We start from the raw sequence: 12585 nt of genomic DNA, 5'->3' as shown, positions 1-12585 counted from the left end.
GTCACCACTCCTATCCCCGCCCCAGCTTGGACTCCTGCTGCACATAAATCTACCATATCATTTTCCTTCCGTCTTGTCATCCCTCTGGTCACAAAAGGCCTTGATGTCTCCCAGGGGTGGACGTAGTAATATTCAGACACCCTAGTTTAGCAGTTAGGGGTGCTCCACGAACAGGACTCACCTCTACTGCCTGACTCACTCTCTCTCTCGTCACTACCCTCCCTACACTTTGCACTCCAAGCAGGCCAGCACTTCTCTCTGGAGAAGGATTCCCATCTCCATGCCTTTTTTCCCATCACTCCTTCCATCTTGGGTGCCCTTCTGATCCTTTTGTATCCTTGAAGCCCAGCTTAACTAAGGGTCCCTCTCCTTTGTAAAACTTTCCTTGAGCACTGTTGCCTGCAGCAGTTTCTGCCGCCTCTAAACACTGATAGGAGGCATCTGGCCATGATTGGAAGCTCCCAGTTTTATTGCTATCTTTTTGTTTCCATATATCTTGCCTTTCCAAACAGATCATAAACTCAAGGACAAGGACAATGACTTTTTTCTGCTGCTTAAAACACACAACTTTATTGATGACATAAAAATAAAGTCTTAAATGTATAAACATAAGTCCACACAAAGGACCAAAGATTACCTTACTTATGAAGAATCCATTCAGTTTCTGCTCATGAAGCATACTAAAAATATCTCAATCCAGACAAGATAAAAATCAACACACGTATTTTTAGTACAAGCTTGAATTCATTTGGTGTTCATAAAATGGTCCAGCTATAGACCATCATAGGTAACATCAGTTTCAAAGTTATAATGCAATTTACAATGTGCATTACTTCCAGAGTGCAAAACCAAAATATTACTCAAATTTGTTTGGGAACATACAGCCAATCAGAGTTTACTTATTAATAGCTCAACTCTCTCTTTCACCTCAGGGTCATTGCATTCTGCTGCTAAGGCTCGAAGTTTCTTGGCACATGCTTTAGGTCGTTGGAATAGGAAATAAAGGGAATTTTTACTGAATTTGTCCTGGGTAAATGCTTTTGCTCTTCTTTTAAAATGGTAATTTATATTTTCAAATAGTGAAAGAGCATTAAGAATATTCTCCTTTGTCTCTTTCTTGCTAAAAATGTTAATCAGTGATGTTGGTGCATTGGCAATGAGCAAGTCTTTTGTCATAGATGGATTTTTAGAGAAATTCAAAAGCATTCCCAAAACATGGTCTTTAGTTTCTCCACTTCCCACCGTTAACAAACGAAGAAATTCTGAAATATAATTTGTAACCATATGCTGATATTCACTGGTAATAGTCAGATGCCTTATCAACCTTAGTCCAGCCAACTGCACATTTGAATTCAAGGGATAGGTGACAGTGTCTTCACATACTTGGTTTAAGTAAGTTTTAACCTTCCTATGGTTTTCAGCAGCCACTGAGATATTATTCAGTGCATTTAAAGCCTTCTGCCTAACACTGGGGTAGGGATTATTGAGCAAGCTTTCAATAACTGAAATTCCACCTACATTACGAACAACTTCATGAGAATAAGAATAATCAGCACTGTTATATAAAGCATTATTGGCTATTTCATGAACAGAAGGATCTTCAGTCATCTCAATCATGCAAATGAGTTTTTCAAGATCTCGTGGATCCATATTAGCTTCGTGTTTACAGCGGCAAGACCAGGGCCGAGTTTTTTCCCCAGTCCTGGTTTGTTTTCTGGACTCATCTTCAACTGGGAAGCTGGCCTCACTTTGGTGTGCAAACTTAGTTTCCGACCAGATCATGGCTCCATCCCATGACCCCATTCCTGCCCCAGGGACCATGGACGGATATATGCCTCTTGACTCAGATGACTTTTTGGCTTTAGCCTTAGGTGCAGATTTGTCCTCACTTGTGTTTTCATTACCAGCACAGAACCAAGACCCTATATCAACTCCACCAGCAGCCTCAAACTTATCCTTGATGCTGGTGTTATCCCCAGCTCCAGACTCAAAATTGGCATCTTTCCCACTCTTAGATCTGAACGTATTACTGTTCTCACTCTCAGCCCAAAACAAAGACCTTAAACTGATCTCCTCAATATCAGGGCTGGACTCTCTACTTAGCTCATCCTCTCCCACATCCCTAGCCAAGGTCCAGGACTCTACACCAGCCTCTTCCCCAGCCCCAAGCCTAGACTCTACAGTGGTTGCATCTCCATCCCAGGACCAAACCCCAGCCCCAGACTCAGCCCCAGGCCCAGCCTCAGCCCCAGCCTCAGCCCCAGCCCCAGCCCCAGCCTCAGCCCGAGCCTCAGCCCCAGCCCCAGCCCCAGCCCCAGCCCCAGCCCCAGCCCCAGCCCCAACCTCAGCCTCAGCCCTAGCCCCAGCCTCAGCCCCAGCACCAGCCCCAGCCCCAGCCCCAGCCTCAGTCCCAGCCCCAGCCCCAGCCTCAGTCCCAGCCCCAGCCTCAGCCCCAGCCCCAGCCTCAGTTCCAGACCCAGCCTCAGCCCCAGCCCCAGCCTCAGTTCCAGCCCCAGCCTCAGCCCCAGCCCCAGCCCCAGCCCCAGCCTCAGCCTCAGCCCCAGTCCCAGCCCCAGCCCCAGCCTCAGCCCCAGCCTCAGCCCCAGCCTCAGCCCCAGCCCCAGCCTCAGTTCCAGCCCCAGCCTCAGCCCCAGCCCCAGCCCCAGCCTCAGTCCCAGCTCCAGCCTCAGCCCCAGCCCCAGCCCCAGCCTCAGGCCCAGCCTCAGCCTCAGCCCCAGCCTCAGCCCCAGCCCTAGCCCCAGCCTCAGCCCCAGCTTCAGCCCCAGCCTCAGCCCCAGCCCCAGCCCCTACACAGGAGCCCATATAAGCCACCTCCTCAGATCTAATCCAGGAGCCACTACTAGCCTTGTTCTCAGCCTCAATCCTAGAACAAATGATGGCCTCTTCCACAGCCCCTGATCTGGATGCAGTAGTGGCCTCATCTTTATCATCAGGCCTGGACACAATATCAGCTTTTTCCTCTGTCCAGCACCAAGACCCTATAACAGCCTCAGCTCCAGGCCCAAACCAGAATCCTTCATTGGCCTCTACCTCAAAACTGACCTGGAACCTTCCACTGGCCTGGTCCTCAGATCTAGCCCAGGATCCTCCAGTGGCCTGGTCCTCAGATCCCATCCTAGATCCTCCAATGGCCTCATTCCCAGGCCTAGATCCAGCCCAGGATTCTCCACTGGCTTGGCTCCCAGCACCAGCCCAGGAGCCTCCTCCACAAGCCTGATCCTCAAATTCAGGCTTGGAACAGTCACCAGCCTGATCCCCAGGCCCAATCCAGGACCTTCCACTGGACTGATTCCCAGTGCCAGCCCAGGATCCACCACTGGACTGGTCTGCAGGCCCCGGCCTAGCTCCCCCAAGGACCTGGCCACCAGCCACACCCCAGGAACCTATTCCACTGGACTGATCCTCAGACCCTGGCCTGGAGCCTCCACCAGTCTGGTCCCCAGCACCAGGCCAGAATCCCCCTCCAATGGCCTGATCCTCAAATCCAGGTTTGGAACAACCACCAGCCTGATCCACAGCCCCAGCCCCAGTCCAGCAGCTTCCACTGACCTGACTCCCAGTGCTATCCCAGGACCCAGCACTGGACTGGTTCGTGGGCCCTGGCCTAGACCCTCCAACATCCTGGCCACTAGCCCCACCCCAAGACCCTCCATTCGTCTGACTCCCAGGGCAAACACAGAACCATCCACTGGCCTGGTCCCCAGTGCCAGCCCAGGAATCTCCACTAGACTGGTCCCTAAGCCCCAGCCTAGAATCTCCAACAACCTGCTCCCCGGCATCAGCCCAGGACCCTCTGCCACTGACCTGATCCTCAAATATAGGCTTTGGCCCAACACTAGCTGGATGCCCAGCCCCAGTCCAGGACCCTCCATTGGCCTGGTCCACAATCCCAACTAAGAATCCTCCACTGATTTGGTCCCCAGAGTTAGCCCATGACCTTCCACTGGACTGGTCTTCAGGCCCCACCTTGGACCCTCCACCAGCCTGGCCACCAGCCCCAGCCCAAGACCCTTCTTCAGTGGTGTGATTTTCAAATCTAGGCTTGGACCCACCACCAGACTGATCAAGTGTCCCAGCCCAGGCCCCACCACTGGACTGATCTACGTGGCCCAGCCTAGACCCTCCACTGGCTTGGTCTGCAGTGTCAGCCCAAGACCTTCCACTGGACTGGTCCTCAGGCCCCAACATTGACCCTCCACTAGCCTGGCCACCAGCCCCAGCCCAGGACCCTTCTCCACTGGCTTGATCCTCAAATCTAGGCTTGGACCCACCACCAGATTGATCACTAGTCGCAGCCCAGGACCCTCCACCGGCCTGATCCACAACCCCAGCCCAGTATGAAATACTACTCATATTCCCAGCCCCAGCTCCAGCCCAAGACCCTCCACTGGCTTGGTTCTCAGCCCCAGTCCAGGACCCTCCAATGGCCTCTTCCCCAACCCAGGACACCCCACTGGCCTGTCCCCCAGGCCAGGACCCATCACTGGCCTGACCCGCAGCCCAAAGCTCTCCAATGGCCTGATTCCCAGCGAGAGCCCAAGACCCCCCACTGGCCTGGTTCTCAGCCCCAGTCCAGGCTCCTCCACTGGCCTTGTCCCCAGCCCAGGTCCCCTCACTAGTCTGACCCCCAGCCCAGAGCCCTCCACTGGCCTGCTCCCCAGCTCTAGCCCAAGTCCCAATACCAACCACATTCTCAGCCCTGGCCCCAGCCCAGGACTTAACACTGGTCTCATCACAAGCCACAGCCCAAGACCGAATAATCCCAGCCTTATCACTAGCCCCACTCCAGGACCCAATACTGGCTTCATTCTCATCATCAGCCCAGGACACGCTATTTTCCCAGTCTCCATCCATGGTCTGAAACCTAAATTTGATCCACCGCTCAGCAGCAATCCAGTCTTCAACACCAATCCCATTCCAGTAGTAGTCATGGATGTTAGGCTGAGTCTTTCTGCAGGCTTGAGTGCCTGACCCACCCTCACTCTCAGAAGTGGGCATGGCCTCAGCCTCAGGCTTTGCATAGGCCTCATCTTCTGCTGTGGCTTCTGCCTCAGAAGTGGGCATAGACTTGTCCCTTGCCCCAGGCAAGGTCTCACCCTGGGAACCGGCCACAATCTGAGGCTGGGCAGAGTGCCTTGTGCCTGCCCCAGTCCCTGCTTTAGGCACAGCAATGGTATTGCCCTTGACCTTATTCCTGGCACCAAGCAAGGTCTCACTCTGGGAATTAGCGACAGCTTGGGGCTGGGCAGAGCCCACTGTATCTGCCCCAGCCTCTGCCTTAGGCACAGCATTGGAATTGCCCCTGACCTTATTTTTGGCCCCAGGCAAGACCTCACCCTGAGAACTGGCCACAACCTGGACCTGGACAGAGCCCATTATGCCTGCCCCAGCCTCTGCCTTAGAAATAGCATTGGAATTGCCCTTGACCTTATTCCTGGCACCAGGCAAGGTCTCATGCTGGGAGTTGGCCACAACCTGAGGCTGGGCAGAGCCCATTGTATCTTCTCTGGCCCCTGCCTTAGACACAACATTGGAATTGCCCTTGACCTTATTCCTGGCACCAGGCAAGGTCTCACGCTGGGAGCTGGCCACAACCTGAGGCTGGGCAGAGCCCATTGTATCTTCTCTGGCCCCTGCCTTAGACACAACATTGGAATTGCCCTTGACCTTATTCCTGGCACCAGGCAAGGTCTCACGCTGGGAGCTGGCCAAAACCTGAGGCTGGGTAGAGCCCACTGTATCTTCTCTGGCCCCTGCCTTAGACACGACATTGGGATTGCCCTTGACCTTATTCTTGGCACCAGGCAAGACTTCACCCTGGGAATTGGCCACAGCCTGGGGCTGGGCAGAGCCCCTTGTATCCATCCCAGCCCCTGCCTTAGACACAGCATTCCAATTTCCCCTGACCTTATTCTTGGCACCAGGCAAGGTCTCACAATGGGAATTAGCCACAGCCTGGGGCTGGACAGAGCCTGTTGCACCCATCCCAGCTTCTGCCTTAGACACAGCATTAAGATTGGCCTTGACCTTATTTTTGGCACCAGGCAAGACCTCACCCTGAGAATTGGCCACAGCCTGGGGCCGGGCAGAGTCTGTTGTATATGGCCCAACCCCTGAATTAGGCACAGTAGTGGGATTGCCTCTGACCTTATTCTTGACACCAGGCAAGACCTCACCCTGGGAATTGGCCACAATCTGGGGCTGGACAGAGCCTGTTGTATCTGTCCCAGCCCCTGCCTTAGACACAGCATTGGAATTACCCTTGACCTTATTCTTAGAATCAAGCAAGGCCTCACCCTTGGAACTGGCCATAATCTGAAGCTGGGCAGTGCCCATTGCACCTGCCCCAACTTCTGCCTTAAGCACAACATTGGGATTACCCTTAACTTTATTCTTGGTACCAAGCAAGGCCTCACCCTGGAAACTGACCACTGCCTCAGGCTGGGCAGAGTCTGTTGTACCTTCTCCAGCCCCCACCTTAAGCACAGTATGGGGATTGCCCTTGACTTTATTCTTGGCACCAGGCAAGGCCTCACCCTGGGGATTGGCCACAACCAGGGGCTGACCACAGACCCTCTGGTCTGCCTTAGTCCCGGCTTTAGAAGTGGCATTAGGATTGCCCCTACCATCAACCCTGGAATTAAGCAAGGCCTCAGCTGGGGTCTTGACCCCAGCCTGAGGTTGTGTACAGGTTTTCATGTCCATCCCAGCCCCTGTCTTACACTTGGCTTTGGCTTTGCCCCTAGCCTTACCTCTAGTATTAGGTAAGGCTTCACCCTGGCTCTGGGCCATACCTTGAGCTTTCATATCCACCCCAGCTCCTTCCTTAGGCATGGTATTGACATTGCCCCTGACCTTAATTTTGCCATCAGACAAGGTATCAGCCTGAACACTGGCCACAAGCTGAGGCTGTGTACAGGACAACATGTCTGTCCCATCCCCCACCTTAGCCATAACACTGGGATTGCCTCTGCTCTTATCCCTGGCATCAGGCAAGGCCTCAACCTGGGAATTGGCCCTCAAGTTTGCCTTGGCCCCTGCTTTAGTCATGGCATTGGGATTGCCTCTGTTCTTAACCTTGGCATCAGACATGGCCTCAGCATGAGTACTGGCAACAGCTTGAGGCTGAGCAGCTGCTCTCATGTCAGCTCCAGTTATTGCCTTAGATATGACATTGGTATTTCCCCTACCATCAACCCTGGCACCAGACGTCACCTCAGCCTGTTTCTTGGCCACAGTCTGAGGTTGTATACAAGCTCTCACATCTGCCCCTGCCCCCACCTTACACATGGCATTGGTGTTACCCCCAGCATCAATCTTTGCCCCAGGAATGGCCTCAGTCTGGGTTTTGGCAAAAATTTGAGGCTGAGCAGAAGCCCTCGTGTCTGCCCCACACTCTGCCCTAGACATGGTTTTACAATTCCCCATGTCCTCAACCCCAGTACCAGGCATGTCATCACCCTGGATCTTGGTCACAGCCTGAGACTGTGCACAGGACTTCATGTCCACTCCAGCCACCTCCCTGGACATGCTATTGGGATTTCCCCTAGCATCAACTGTGGCACCAGGCCTGGCCTCAGACTGAGTCTTAGCCACACTCACAGTCTCTTCCAGAGCTCTTGTCTTGGTTTCATCCACAATTCCAGTCTTGTTCGTGGCCCCCATCTTGGCCACTTCCCTGGGTACTGCCAAGGTCTCACTCTGTGTAACCATTACTCTGTTAATCTCTGTCTCTTTTTCAGCCAATATATGAGTTTCAGCTTTGGTCTGGGTCATTGCTTCTCTCTTGGCCTCTGTCTTGGCAACCAGCGCCCAAGCTTTAGCCTTGGTCTGTGTCACTGCTTCTTTCTTAACTATTTTGCCAGCCTCAGCATCAGTTTGGGTCACTGCTTCTTTCATGGCCACTTCCCTGGCTTTGGCCTTGACCTCAGTCAGAGTCACTGCCTCTGTCATGACCAGTGTTCCAGCCACCACTTTGGACTCAGATTGAGTCTCTGGCTCTGCCCCAACCATTGCTTTGGCCTGAGAGTTGGCTCTGTGTATGGCTATAGCAGTGGCCTTGGTCTCTACTTCAGCCCCAGGCCCACTTCTTGCTCCAGTTTCTGCTCCAATCTCGGCTTGGGGTTTAGTCTTAATCTCTGCTTCATTTATGGCCAAGGTCTGGCTCTGTACCCCAACCACAGTCTCCATCTTAACTGTGGATCCATTTCTGGCAAGAGTCCTCACACTCTGGGCTCTTCCCTTGGTAAATTTGTAAATGTAGTAGCAGGTGCCAGCCCAGATCACCAGTCCTGCAGTCACCCAGCCCACTTCCTGAATGCGGCCCATGTAATCACCCCTGCTAAAAGCACGAACAAGGTATGGTAGAGCGCACTCGGGCTGGGGTAAAGAGAGTGGTAGTTGTGGGTGTAGGCCTGTGAGGGTGCTGGTCTTCAGCCACTCAAAGGCCACTACAGCTGCCTCTGGAGGTGGACCTAGAAGTGGAGGAAGGAAATGGACTAAAATTTCTCTTCTGATTTTGTTGCATCATACAGATAGATACACAGAGGAACAGAAAATGGTAGAACCATGTGCTTGGTGGAAGAGAGGATGATTAGCAGCCTCTCCATTCCTCTTATTTCATCCTCTCTCCACCTTCCCCACTGCCCAATAATTTTCTTCCAAGATACTTCTATACACATTTCCATACACCAAACGAACAGTGGAAAGGATGGTAGGAGGTCTGACGATAAACGGGAGCAACCGAGAAGCCCAGACTTTGATTTCTACTGGACCTACTCTGGTCACCTGTCTACAGGGCCCCACCCTCATACCAACCTGTAATGATCCGAGGCAGTTCCCTCCTCTCCTCTTGCTTCTCTTGGCAATACACCCTAAAGTAGATATATAAATTCATGAGATCTCTGGACCTAGAGACAGACAGACAGATGGAGGGACAGATGGGAGTAGAGAGTTTGTTCTTGATGGGACAGACATATTATTAGCAAACTACCTTTCTACGTTTCTCAGTCCACCCCACTCCCCAAGACACTGTCACACTCTTTTCCCTGTACCAGAATTAAGGTGAGGGTATGGAGTAAATGACAGGGATGGTGGGAAAGGTGGCTAGAAAAGGAGAGACTGAGGATCCTCATCCTCCAGACTGGTCACTGGTCCTTACTGGATGCACACTGGTCTCCACCAACCCACTCTAGAGGTCTACCCAGGCAGTCCCCACACTCTTACCAGTCTATACTGATCAGGAGCAATCTCCTCTTTGTTTCTTTGCTTCCAGTGATCTTAAGCCCTGCAGCAGACATGCAGGCAGATCTATGGACAAGTAAACAAACAGTAGGTAATGGAAACCGAGTCCCTGGTAGAACAGACAAGCAACCTGATCCCTGACCCCAATGTCTGCCTCGCCAGAGCCCAGGTTCTATATACTAATGTGTACCATCTCATGGTCCCCCCATCAAGTCTTCCCCCAGTCATACTCCAGCCCACCCTTACCCCCATATTCCTATCATTTCCTGCACTGAAATCCACAGGAGGCATGGCAGCACTGTGGCAATCCAGCACTCCACTGAGACCCTCTTAAATCTCACCCACCTCCTATGCCCACCCTCTCTTGTCATCCCCAGAGACTACCCCCGCTTCACACCAACCTCCATGCTTCTAGATTGGTCTCCTCCTCTTTCCCTTGCTTCCAATGGTAAACAGCCCTACTGCAGGCCTATGGGAAGACCTTGGAACAGATGGAGAAAAAGAAGAGAGTGGATGTTAAGTTCCTGTGACACTTACCATCTAAGACATAGGTCCCTGTACCTGCCTGCCTGGATTTAGAGACCCATTTGCTGGCAGAAAAAAAAAAAAAAGCCTGGGGCTTCCCCAGAACTGAAATGGGAAGGATGGAAAAGGGAGGCAGGAAAAGTAAAAGGCAACAGACAGAGGCACGTTATTTTATTTTATTTTATTTTATTTTATTTTATTTTATTTTATTTTATTTTTTATTTATTTTGAGACAGAGCCCCACTCTGTCACCCAGGCTGGATTGCAGTGGCAAGATCATGGCTCACCACAGTCTCGACCTCCCAGGCTCAAAAGATCCTCCCACCTCAGCCTCCCAAGTAGCAGGAACTACAGACTGTGCCACCATACCCAGCTAATTTTTAAATTATATGTAGAGATGAAGTCTCGCTATGTTGCCCAGGCTGGTCTTGAACACCTGAGCTCAAGCAATTCTCTTGCTTGGGCCTCTCAAAGTGCTGGGATTACAGGCAAGAGCCACTAGGCCCGACAAGGCAAATTATTTTAAAACCACCTGTAGGGTTCTAGGGATTTCCCCAAAAGCCCACCATTTCCTTCACCAAGATGGTCAGGTAGGTAAAGGGATCTGGAAAACTGAAGGATGGGAGCCCCCAGATCCCATACTCTAGAACCACAACCTACTGCTGTCCACGTCCCTTTCAACCTATCTCTAGGAGTCTCCAGCAGAAGAGAAAAGCTATGGGGGAAGCCTTTTGCTTCTACAAAATCACTATCCTTCCCCGCCAAAGGCTATCTAAAAAATAATAATAATAATATTCTTTAATATAATTTATCTTTTTCTCAATATTATCTGAAATGCAAATAAAAGCATCTGTAGAAAAGTTTGCTGTCTTTATTGGTCTTCAACATACAATTTAAAAGTCCTAAGCTTGGTAAGTAAAATGCAGTTTAGGGAAAGTCCCCAAGCTAGCCCCACCCCACATCCCAGACAGCCGCACATAAGTTCCTGTCATAGAATTCATATGGAACTCCAATGGTTTAGATAGTGCCTGTACTCACACTAACCTCCTTGATCCAGTGCAGTTTTCTCCTCTCCTTCCTTTCTCCTCGCCGCAAACAGTGCTACACCGAACTACTGTCCGACAGACAGGAGAGAGTAAAACCACTTAGTGTTGGTCTAGAGCCCAGGACATAGATCCCAATACTCGCCTTTCCGGGTTCAGGAACCTGGTTATCAAACGTCCCTCTCCACAGTCTGAGACACCACCCTTACCAACCCCACCGTCCAGTCTCTAAGGCCCACCATTTTCTCTGCAAACGCCACCGTGGCGCATCCCTTCCACTAAATTGAGCAGGAAGCGAGCGGACATGTGTGGCCAGTGATTAGAGCGATGGGCATCTCAATCTCTGTATTTCCCTCTGGCAGAGACAATCTCCCCACAAATCAAAGCCCACGGTTCGCCTGCACAGATGTAGGCGGGGGCAAGGGGGCTAGGGAGAATCAGAGGCAAAGGCTCCTCGAACTTGAGGCAGCATAGACCACCGCCCCCTCAAGCCCCGTAACCGCTGCCGGGGTCAGTGAGCTTCTGCCGGCCTGGCCAGGACGCGCGGGCCCCGGGGCCCTTACCTGCTCCGCTTTCCCCGGGCCCGATGCCAGCCCGCCGAGCGCAGGGCAGCGGGGAGCTGGTAGCCAGATGCGAGTGACGACTGCACCGAAGGCTGCGTAGCTCTGCAGCTCCGGGTCACGTGAGGACCGCGCGTCACCGCCGAGCTCGCCCTCCTCCCCAGCACCCCCTACCACCCACCAAGGGCCGGCGGCCAGTCACCAGGAACTCCCCCCTCCTCCACTCCGCACGCACAGACATCCCCGTTCTCTGGTCTGTGCTCGGTGCCCCAGTGCGCACGCCGTTGTCACTCATCTCCGTCCTCTCCAATCTGAGGGCCCACAAGTGGCATCATCGCCTTGTGGTTGGAGTTTACCCATCTTCAGTTACAGGGGAGGGTCTGCATCCCCCTACCCACTCCCGGCCCTTGGCTGTGGCCTTTTATGTTTCTTCTTTGAGTAATCACTTCTTTCTCTCTTAGACTATAAGACCAGCACTCCCCACCCGCCCCCTACACGACCTGCCCTCTCTAAGTACAATGCCTGCACCAAACGGGCTGTGGAAGGGGGTATCAGGAAGGAAAGCAGAAGGTGCAAGTAGAGCTTTAATTTTCTTTTTTGTGTTCCTTTTTTTCTTTTAATATGACATTCTTTTTTAATATTGTAATCAGAAAATACAGTATAGCCATTTTCATTTGACACAAAAAATATTCAGGGTGTAAAAATAACAAAAGACTCATTCTTTTGTTTACATTATTTTGTGCCACATTTTAAAATGTCTTCTGTTACTGCAAACTATTTTACAGCTTTCAAAACTGACTAGTAATTCTTGACATTTTAAATACAAAATTGTCCTAAACAAAACCAGCACGTATTCAATATGATCTATAAGTTAATCTTTGGAAAGACATTTCGTTTTCTAATATTGACAATTTTACACAGGTGATTTGTAACTTTTGAAGTTCTGGCTGAACTCAGCGTCTTTTTTCAGGTGTCTAAGACCTTCTTCAGAGAAGACTCCTAGAGGATATATTTAAGACCCAACTGCTGATGAGCCTAGTGCTTTACTAGTGACTTACCAAATTAACCTGCTTTACTAGTGACTTCCCAAATTAACCTGCTTTACTAGTGACTTCCCAAATTAACCTGTTTTCCATTCAAGGGGCTTTCTTTGGATTTTACATAAGCATGTAATCAGATCAGCCTCACCACAC

At 51.5% G+C, this 12585-nt stretch overlaps 1 protein-coding gene across 5 annotated transcripts in view; it reads right to left on the bottom strand.

The window, feature by feature from the left end:
- Positions 1 to 554: 554 nt before the first annotated feature.
- Positions 555 to 12585, bottom strand: part of ARMCX4 (armadillo repeat containing X-linked 4) — a 75650-nt gene continuing 63619 nt past the window's right edge. For 2 of the 5 annotated variants that reach the window (XM_063703025.1, XM_063703024.1), the window contains 5 exons: positions 10834 to 10903; positions 9666 to 9745; positions 9247 to 9330; positions 8839 to 8930; positions 555 to 8495 (listed from right to left, as the gene is read on the bottom strand). In XM_063703025.1, the coding sequence (XP_063559095.1) occupies positions 889 to 8495; positions 8839 to 8930; positions 9247 to 9320 (7773 nt within the window). In that variant the 5' untranslated portion in view covers positions 9321 to 9330; positions 9666 to 9745; positions 10834 to 10903 and the 3' untranslated portion in view covers positions 555 to 888. Of the gene's footprint in view, positions 8496 to 8838; positions 8931 to 9246; positions 9331 to 9665; positions 9746 to 10833; positions 10904 to 11395; positions 11767 to 12585 lie in introns of those variants that run through there. The other 3 variants (XM_055376579.2, XM_055376581.2, XM_063703026.1) reach the window with 3 other exon arrangements.

This window comes from Gorilla gorilla, chromosome X (assembly GCF_029281585.2).
Source record: "Gorilla gorilla gorilla isolate KB3781 chromosome X, NHGRI_mGorGor1-v2.1_pri, whole genome shotgun sequence".
Classification (NCBI taxonomy): Eukaryota; Metazoa; Chordata; class Mammalia; order Primates; family Hominidae; genus Gorilla; species Gorilla gorilla.
This window is presented reverse-complemented; position numbering and strand designations above follow the sequence as displayed.